This window comes from Herpailurus yagouaroundi, unplaced genomic scaffold, assembly GCF_014898765.1.
Source record: "Herpailurus yagouaroundi ecotype Mexico unplaced genomic scaffold, PumYag 64814, whole genome shotgun sequence".
NCBI classification, from domain to species: Eukaryota; Metazoa; Chordata; class Mammalia; order Carnivora; family Felidae; genus Herpailurus; species Herpailurus yagouaroundi.
In genome coordinates, this window is record NW_024418072.1 from 1 (window position 1) to 9,814 (window position 9,814).

The 9,814-nt window shown below is 36.6% G+C and overlaps 1 protein-coding gene across 1 annotated transcript; it reads left to right on the plus strand.

Moving 5' to 3' along the window:
• Positions 1-7,423: 7,423 nt before the first annotated feature.
• LOC121024438 (protocadherin beta-18-like) lies at positions 7,424-9,809 on the plus strand (the record flags this gene model as incomplete). Its single annotated transcript, XM_040466658.1, has 1 exon — positions 7,424-9,809. A coding segment is annotated over exon 1 (1,281 nt), but the record flags the coding sequence as incomplete, so codon positions are not given.
• Positions 9,810-9,814: the final 5 nt, after the last annotated feature.

Genomic DNA, 9,814 nt, shown 5'->3' on the forward strand with positions numbered 1-9,814 from the left:
GAGGGCCACTTTCCGGGCCACCTGGTGGACGTCAGCGGCACGGGGACCTTGTCGCAGAGCTACCAGTATGAGGTGTGTCTGACGGGAGACTCGGGGTCCAATGAGTTTAAATTTCTGAAGCCAATTATCCCCAGCCTTCCAGTCCCTGACACTGGTAGGAATATAGGGGGAAATGAGAACTTTAGGAATAGCTTTGGATTCAACATTCAATAAAATTACTTTAAACTTTGAATCTTTTGTTATTCTTGACAATCTGTGGATACTTTTTGCCAGTCTATAATGAATATTAGGCTGTACTATAGTTGCATGCACTATCACTTCTTGCGCTCTCCTTATAGTTGCTTTGAAAATCTTTATTAGTGGTCATAATGAAATGGAAATATAATCTGGGTTTTCTGTTTTTTTACACTTATTTGGTCATAAATGTTATATTAACAGAGTTATTAGTAATTTTTTGTTTTGATAATGGTGTTATTTTGCAATATAATGTTACTAATTATTTGCAGGTACAAACTGATGTATTAAGAGTGAATGCCCCTATATATGTGATTGACTACTAGACATTACATTAAATCATAAAGAAAAAATAAAAAGTGCTGTTGGATCTGGGTGGAAGCATATTGGATTTTATTACACTATTCACTTTGCAAAGTTTCATCATAAAGTTTAAAAAATGATACTCCTCCATATTCAGTACCTAGGGTACCTTATTTGCTTGCTTTTTGTAGTGTTTTTCAAGAATTCACTTTATGACAAAATAAAAGTGACCACATTGAAAATTATTGATTTCTTAGGTAAGTTTCCTTTGTTGTTATTGTTAAGCTGTTGTGGGGAAGGAGCCTTATAATGCTGTGGGCCTTGATGTCACTGTTTTGTTTTCTTAAATACCATGTTTGCTAGTTTAAATTTCTTTTTTATATTTTATGATTTAACTAGAATGTAGGTCATGGTATCATCCTGGGTATGATAATAACTCTCCTTCAGAAGAGTACAGATAGAAACTTCTTAAGAAATTGAAATGAATATTCAAACTGTTAAAGAAATGAATGAGGTTCGCTTTTCTATTGATTTGTAAGAGTAAATATAAAAAATCTTTAATACTTTGTGGTCTCTCTCAGATATCTACAAAGAAGGAATGCGTCTGTATTTATGGTTTATAGATATCTCATGGTATTACAGATTATGTCTCTAATATAGAGTAGACAGTTTAATGGAAGATTATAGGTAGAGATTTTCATAGCTATAATGCAATGTGGATATAGAGCTAGTGTACCTTACATTTTTGTAATTTCTCTCTTAAAATTAGATATTATAGACTAGATGGTCTAATAAAATGGAATTTGACATTGTGAAATGGGTGAAACAAATACCAATTTCCTTAGGAATTTTTTTCTTTCCTTCATTAAATTTTTACTTATTTTGTGTTGTAATAGGTATTTACTAGTTGTGAGAATTTCATATAAATAGATATTTAAATAGTAAAATCTTGAAAAACAATGTTTGGGTCCTCTTAATCCCTCAGACTCATAAGAAGTAAATCTTATGCTTCTTACACACTAATAAGAATAGATAAGAACAGAATAACCTATTTGAATAATGTGGGAACAAATTTGTAGACTACCAGATAGAGTAGAAGAGAATAGAATCCAGGGTCAGATCCTTTTATATGAGAACTTGGTCTCTTTTTTTAATTCCAAGATTTTTTATTTAAATTCAAGTTAGTTAACATATACTGTAGTATTGGTTTCAGGAGTAGAATTTAGTGATTCATCACTTACATGTTGTTACCCAGTACTCATCCCAACAAGTGGCCTCCTTAATGCCCATTGCCCATTTAGCCCTTATCCTCACCCACCTCCCCTCCAGCAACCTTCATCAGTTTGTTCTCTATATTTAAGAGTCTTTTATGGTTTGCCTCCCTCTCTGTTTTTATCTTCTTTTATTTTTCCTTCCCTTCCCCTATGTTCATCAGTTTTTGTTTCTTAAATTCCACATGTGAGTGAAATCATAGTATTTGTCTTTCTGTGACTGACTTATTTTGCTTAGCATAATACACTCTAGCTCCATCCACATCTTTGCAAATGGCAAGATTTTATTCTTTTGATAGTTGTGTAATATTGCACATCTTCTTTATCCATTCATAAGTCAATGGACATTTGGGCTCTTTCCATAATTTGGCTATTGTTCATAGTGCTGCTATAAACATTGGGGTGTATGTGCTCCTTTGGATCAGTAGTTTTGTATCCTTTGGATAAATACCTAGCAGTGCAATTGCTGAGTTATAGGGTAGTTCTATCTTTAATTTTCTGAGGAACCCTCACACTATTTTCCAGAGTAGCTGTACCAGGTCATGTTCCCACCAACATTGTAAGAGGGTTCCCTTTTCTCTCCATCCTTGCCAACTTCTCTTGTTTCCTGAGTTGTTAATTTTAGCCATTCTGACAGATGGGAGGTAGTATCTCATTGCAGTTTTGACTTGTTTTTCCCTGATGATGAGTCATGTTGACCATCTTTTCATGTGTCTTAGCTATTTGTATGTCTTATTTGGAGAAATGTCTGTTCATGTCTTCTGCTAATTCTTAACTGGATTATTTATTTTTGGCCATGTTGAGTTTGCTTAAGAGAACTTGGTTGTAATGGGGGGAGGTGTTAAAATCACTAGGAGGTAGGAGCAAGTCATATTACTTAGAAAATGTTATTGGGAAAATTGGGTCACTATATAAAGAAAATCCTGATCTCATGCCATATAAGAATAAACTTTATATGGATCTAAGAGGTGAATTTAAAGTATTTTAATTGAGGAAATGTAATAAATCTAGGTAAAAATATATTTATGACCATACTATTAGTTTGAGTTTCTTAAACAAGGCTTTAAAAGTACAAAATAAAGATGAAAGTTGACAAATATTTCTATCTCAGAACTAGAGGACAGCATAGGCAAGATAAAAGACAGGTAGAAGCTACTTGCAGCAGTTTACCTGAGAAGGATTAATATTCAGATTATTCAAATAATTGTTGCAGATAAGCAAAAATCAAAAAGTCGAGAGACAATAAGATTTTTTAAAGGATAAAGGGAAAAGAAATTTTAAAAAGGGAAACCTAAGTCTGAAAAGAACTTGAAATGATGCTTGACCTCATTAGTTGGTGAAAAAACATACTACAATAAGACACTAGTTTACACCCATTGCATGCGTAAAAATGAGAAATTTGCATAATATCAAGTGGAACAACAGGAAATCACATGTACAGCCCACTTTGAGAGATTTTCATAGTACTTAATGAAATTTAGAATGAATGTACCCTCTGATTCAGGAGTTCTACTTCGGGTAAATAAGACAAAATTCTTTAATTTTTAATTGAAGTATAGTTGACACGCCATGTTATAAGTTTAAGAGGTATAAGTCAGAAAATTTCTTTCACGGATTCACAAATGATATATATAAGAATGTTCATCTTGGAAATCAGTCCCAAGGATAGGAGTCAATCCTACATATCCATCAGTGAAACAACTGATAAATGAAATGTGGAAAAGGTTTCTGAAGGATATTTTATTTTTTATTTTATTAGTTTTTTTAGTGTTTATTTTATTTTTGAGAGAGAGAGAGAGAGAGCGTGAGCGGGAGAGGGGCAGAGAGAGAGGGAAACACAGAATCTGAAACAGGCTTCCAGGCTCTGAGTTGTCAGCACAGAGCCTGATGCAGGGCTCGAACCCACGAACTGCGAGATCATGACCTGAGCTGAGGTTGGACGCTTAACCAAATGAGCCACCCAGGCACCCCTAAATGCCAAATAATTTAACGTTTATTTTATTTATTTGTTTTGAGAGAAACAGAGGCAGCATGAGTCAGGGAGGGGCAGAGAGAGAATCCCAAGCAGGTTCTGAGTTGCCAATGCAGGCCTTGACGTGGGGCTTATCTCATGAACCATGAGATCATGACCTGTGCCAAAATCAAGAGTCAGACACTTAACTGACTGAGCCACCGAGGCACCCCCCCCCAGATATTTTGAAAGGAAGAAAGATACTGAAATTTATGGCACAGTGCCATACGTATCTATGTAATACATAATATCTTATATATTTGTAAATATATAAATAAGCATATTGTAGGAGAGAAATATGGAAGAAATGCAGGAAAGAAGATGTGTTTAAAGCAGAATAAGGGACACAGAAGTGGGAGATATACCAATGTCAATGATAGAGATTGTGTCTTCCAAGAGATTGTTTTAATTGATTGCAGCATTATAGAGTTGATTTAGTATTGATTAGTTGAAGTTGGTAAAAAATGCATATTATTTCTCTATCTTCCTGAGGTCAATTGCCCATACTCTAGGAAGCTAAGAGTTGTAACTTTGAGACATAATAATATCCTTGAGACTTATTTTTCATAAGGATGGTATAGATTATGTAGACCAATGCTTCCACTGAAAAAAATTAGCTAATAAGACACTAATATATTATCAGGTCACAATTAATGTCTAAGGGTAATCCAAGGAGATAAATGAACCTAAAAACTACCTTTTCCCTGGAATCTATAGAATCCTGGAAAGTGTTTATATAATAAGGGAGGTTTATATTAATAAGGTTTATATTTTGATGGTTTATATAATAAGGGAGGAAATCAAAGCATAACAAAGTGAGAAGTTTATAGAAGAGCTCTGCATTAATAAAAATGGATCCCTAAGAGATATACCTTTGAGATGAAAGTAAACTGGAAATGGGCAAGTCCTTGTGTGGAAATTCAGCTCTGAACTTGTTGGTGGTTGTTGACAAGTAGTGCTTCCAGATCCTGATGGAACCAAAAGCAGACCTTCTATGTAAGAAAGCTCATCCTAAGGCTAAAAACATTCATATAAATAAATTTTCCATTCTTAACTTGAACAAAGATACCTGCATACACAAGGAAACATGACACCATGAGTGAGAGCCAGCAGAAAAAAAAAACAGAACACAGAAGTATACCTCAAACATTTTGATTAGCAGACATAATCTAATAATATACTGAACACTTAAAGGTTATACTTGAAGATGTATAGGGAATAAGAAATGTGACAGATTATTAAAGAACCAAATAGAAATCCTATATCTGAAATATATAACCAAAATTTAAATTCAATCAAAACTCAATAAAAGGTTTATTAGGAAAGTAGATATTACCAGATGAATAATTTGAGAAGTGAAAGATAGGTCAGAATATAATTTATCTAGCATATAGCTCAGAGAGTTCAGAAGATGAAAAATATGGAGGATATGGTTAGAAACATAGGACAGCTAAAAAGGTTTAAGATAGGATCAGAAGCAATATTTGAAAAATATTGTAGGGATGTCTGGCTGGTTCATTGGTGGAGCACATGACTCTTAATCTTAGGGTTGTGAATTCAAGCCCCACGTTGGGTGTGGAGCCCACGTAAAAAATTTATATATATATATTATATATATATATATATATAATATATATATACAATATATATATTATATATAAGATATATAGAGATTGCATAAATTAAAAAAATATATAAAAATGAAAACGCATAGGGAAAAGACATGTAATCTTTAAATACATGACAGTTAGACAGACAGCTATGTTCCATGTTGACAATCTCTAAACTGTGGCACTGAAAACTAAAAGTAAGATATCTTCAATATGCTGAAAGAGATTAGCAAATCTTCTGCCTTAACAGTCTTTGCACATAAGAGTCATTAAATGAGAATCAAATGAGAGAGATCAGTTTGGGTTTAAAATAAACAAGATGGGGGGGGGGGGCACCTGGGTGGCTCAGTCAGTTGGCCGAGGGACTACTGATTTCAGCTCAGGTCATGATATCCTGGCTTGTGGATTCAAGACCTACCCTCAAGCCCCTAGTTAGACTCTGGACTCCGCACACTGTCCTGGAGCCTGCCTGGGGTTCTATCTCTAACTCTTTGTCTGTCCCTCTCCTGCTTGAACTCTCTCTCTCTCTCTCTCAAAATAAATAAACTAAAAAATTAAACAAGATCATAGGAGAGAGGTGGCGTAAAGACATTTGATTTCTCAAATATAACTTCTTACAGTTTTCCTCTGTCCATTCCTTGCCACAATTTCAAGTCCAGGAGTCTGACCTCTCTTCTAGCCATCTTTGTTTCTGGTGACATTCATTTCTAGTCTAGTCTTAGTCACCTAAGATCATGGTCACTTTCTGGAGATGGTAGTCTCTCAGAACTACATCATCTCTGAAATCACAAAATCAAGCACACTCCTAATGTACAGCTTACATTCTTTAAGGGCTGCAATCACTATTTATACCAATAAACCCCAAATTAGCTTCTGCCCCTCAAACGTCTCTTCTCAACTTTATTTATATAATGTAAGATCATTTATAGAACTATTTATATGGGATGCTCTATGGATAATTCAAACTCAACATGTTTTAAATTAAAATTTTTCCTTCCTCAAACCTAAACATTACCTCCAACTCTATACCTGTTTCTTTCTTCTCCTCTTCCTGTTTTTTTCTATCAGTTAATAGCACCAACATTCACTCCATTCCCTAAACCTGAAAAAAGGTACATTTACTTCACTTTTTCTTATCAGACCTCCTCCATGTTTAAATCTGTCACACATCCTGTAAAGTTATCATTTTTTAAAATGCTTATTTTTGAGAGAGGGAGGGGGCAGACAGAGAGGGAGACAGAAGATCCAAAGCAGGCTCTGCAATGGGCTCAAACTCCGGAACCATGGGATCATGACCTGAGCCCAAGTTGGATGCTTAACCGACTGAGCCATCCAGGCGTCCCTTGTCATCTTTTTAATACAATCTTATTATTGCATTTCTAGTTGAGGTTAATATCATCTCCTTTTATATTTAAAAGCCTTTAAAACATTGCATTTCCACTGACGTAGAGTCCAAATGCCTTGGCAGGGCTTACAAAATATTTGCTTATCTCTCCAGTCTCAGTTCTCATTTCTTTCCTCTTGCTCTATGGCTCAGCCATATTGATCCTATTTTAGTTATTCCAAAACAGTTCTGTCATCTCAGATTTGTACAAGTGTTTTTTGAAATTGTCTGGAAATTTTACTTAACCCCCAATTTTTGTTCCAGGAAAGTGTTTCCTGTATTTCCAAATTCTGGTCAGATGACCCTTATCTATGTCGTTAACAATAGCATATGAACTTTTGCTATCATGGTATTCATTATGTTCTATTTTTATTTTTATTTTTTTTTTTAAATTTTTTTTCAACGTTTATTTATTTTTGGGACAGAGAGAGACAGAGCATGAACGGGGGAGGGGCAGAGAGAGAGGGAGACACAGAATCGGAAGCAGGCTCCAGGCTCTGAACCATCAGCCCAGAGCCTGACGCGGGGCTCGAACTCACGGACCGCGAGATCGTGACCTGGCTGAAGTCGGACGCTTAACCAACTGCGCCACCCAGGCGCCCCATATGTTCTATTTTTAAATGTGTAATCACTTTTCTGCCTCCATCTTTCAGGACAGGAACTATGTCTGTCTGCTTACCACTGTATCGCTAATACTCACTGCTATTCCTAGCACAAGTTATATGCTCAATAAATATTTGCTCGACAAAGTAATGAATGGATGAGTAAAATATTTATAATTATGCCTCTGGAAGGCCTGGGTCTACAAAATAGGTTTATTTTCCACAACTAAACTTGGATCTAGTTTGTTCAACTTTTTAATGTCAGAAACTCGACATATCTTACTTTATTAACTACTGTTGAGTATTTACTTTCTACTGCTGACAGGTAAGTCTCCTACAGAGTATCCCTAAGTAAATAGTACCATTTACCGAACCTGAAATGCCCAGCCTCCCCAAAGCAACTATTTGCATGTATCAGGTTCAGTTACAAATGCATGATCTTATTGTCTTTTCTAAGAGACTTTGCTGATAGCTAAAGAAGACTAAAGCCTCTGGTTCCCCTTTCCTTTCCAATTTTCCTGGGAACATTCTGCTTACAAAATCAATTACATGAATCCACTTAACTATTTGTAGTTATTTTATACATTGTCTTCAAAGAGAGATCATAACTTACTTGAATTGGGGGCTATATCTTACATATGATTTTTGTATTCACCCAGCTCTTAACAGATTGTAGTTTATTCTGTTAAAGACTGAATAGTAATAGCATCGCATATCACAAAGAATGCAACTCAGAAAATAAGAATATAGGAGAAAGTGTAATTTAAATTAATCAATACAGAAGATAAATTAATATTTTGTCTCACACTTACTTGACTTTTTAAAACCTGAGAATCTGCAGTCGCGTGGTGGCGCTGCAGGATAAGATGGGGACTTTTCTGTATCATCAAATGCTCTGGTCTCCATTAGTCAGTGGAACTGAGAGCACAGGAGAAGCAGGAAGGGGGAAAAGAGGATTTCAAAAGAAAGCTAAGGAACCAACAACACCTTTGTGGCAGGATTACAAATCCACAGATTACCAGTGGTCCAGGCTGATAGATAAGAGGAGCAATTGAGGAGCTGTTTGCGACTGAGTTGAAACATTTCTGCAAAAAGACATTTGGCTAAGGAGCCATGGAGTCAGGAGAGAGGTGCCCTCAGCAGATAAGGCAAGTGCTGCTTTTCTTTGTTTTCCTGGGAGGGTCTTTGGTGTGTTCAGAGCCCTGGCGCTATTCTGTATCAGAGGAAATGGAAATTGGCTCCTTTATAGCCAATGTGGTGAAAGATACAGGTTTGGGTGTTGAAGACTTGGTTGCACGGGGGGCAAGAGTCATCTTTGATGACCATAAACCATATTTACAGTTGGATCAGCAGACTGGCAACTTGCTCTTAAATGAACAACTGGACCGGGAGGCACTTTGCCATCTCACAGAACCATGTATATTGCATTTCCAGGTATTATTTGAAAATCCTTTACAGTTTTTTCGGGCTGAGCTTTGGGTCAATGACATAAATGATCATACCCCTGCATTCCTAGACAAACATATACTTCTGAAAATCTCAGAAGGTACTGCTCCAGGAGCCTCATTTCCAATGGACAGTGCCCAGGACTTGGATGTAGGAAAGAATGGTGTCCAAAACTACACATTAAGCCCCAATCCTTATTTCCATCTTAAATTACAAGACAGTGATGATGGAAGAAAATACCCAGAGCTGTTCCTGGACCAATCTCTGGATCGAGAAAAGGAATCTGAGTTTACATTAATTGTAACAGCTTTGGATGGCGGGTCCCCGCCCAGGTCTGGAACTACACTTGTTCGTATTTTGGTCTTCGATATCAATGACAATGCTCCAGAGTTTGAGAGGTCTGTCTATGAGGTTCAGGTACCAGAAAACAGCCCTCTGGACTCCTTGGTCGTTAGGGTGTCTGCTACAGATTTGGATGCGGGAATATATGGAGAACTATCATACTCATTTTCCCATGTCTCCAGAGACATACGGAAAACATTTGAAATCCATCCAATTTCTGGTGAAATCCGCTTAAAAGCGCTTCTGGATTTTGAATTAATTCAGTCATTTACAATAAATATTCAGGCAACAGATGGTGGTGGCCTTTCAGGAAAATCAGCAGTTTTAGTTCAGGTTGTGGATGTGAATGACAACCCACCAGAAATAGTCATGACATCTCTTACCAGCCCCATACCAGAAAATTCGTCGCCTGAGATGGTGGTCGCTATTTTCAGTGTAAGAGACCAAGATTCTGGGGACAACGGGAGGATGGTGTGCTCAATTGAGGACGATCTCCCCTTTCTCCTGAAGCCTACCTTCAAGAATTTCTACACTCTGGTAGCAGGACTCCCACTGGACAGAGAAAGCCAGGCCGAGTACAACATCACCATCACCGTCACCGACTTGGGGAC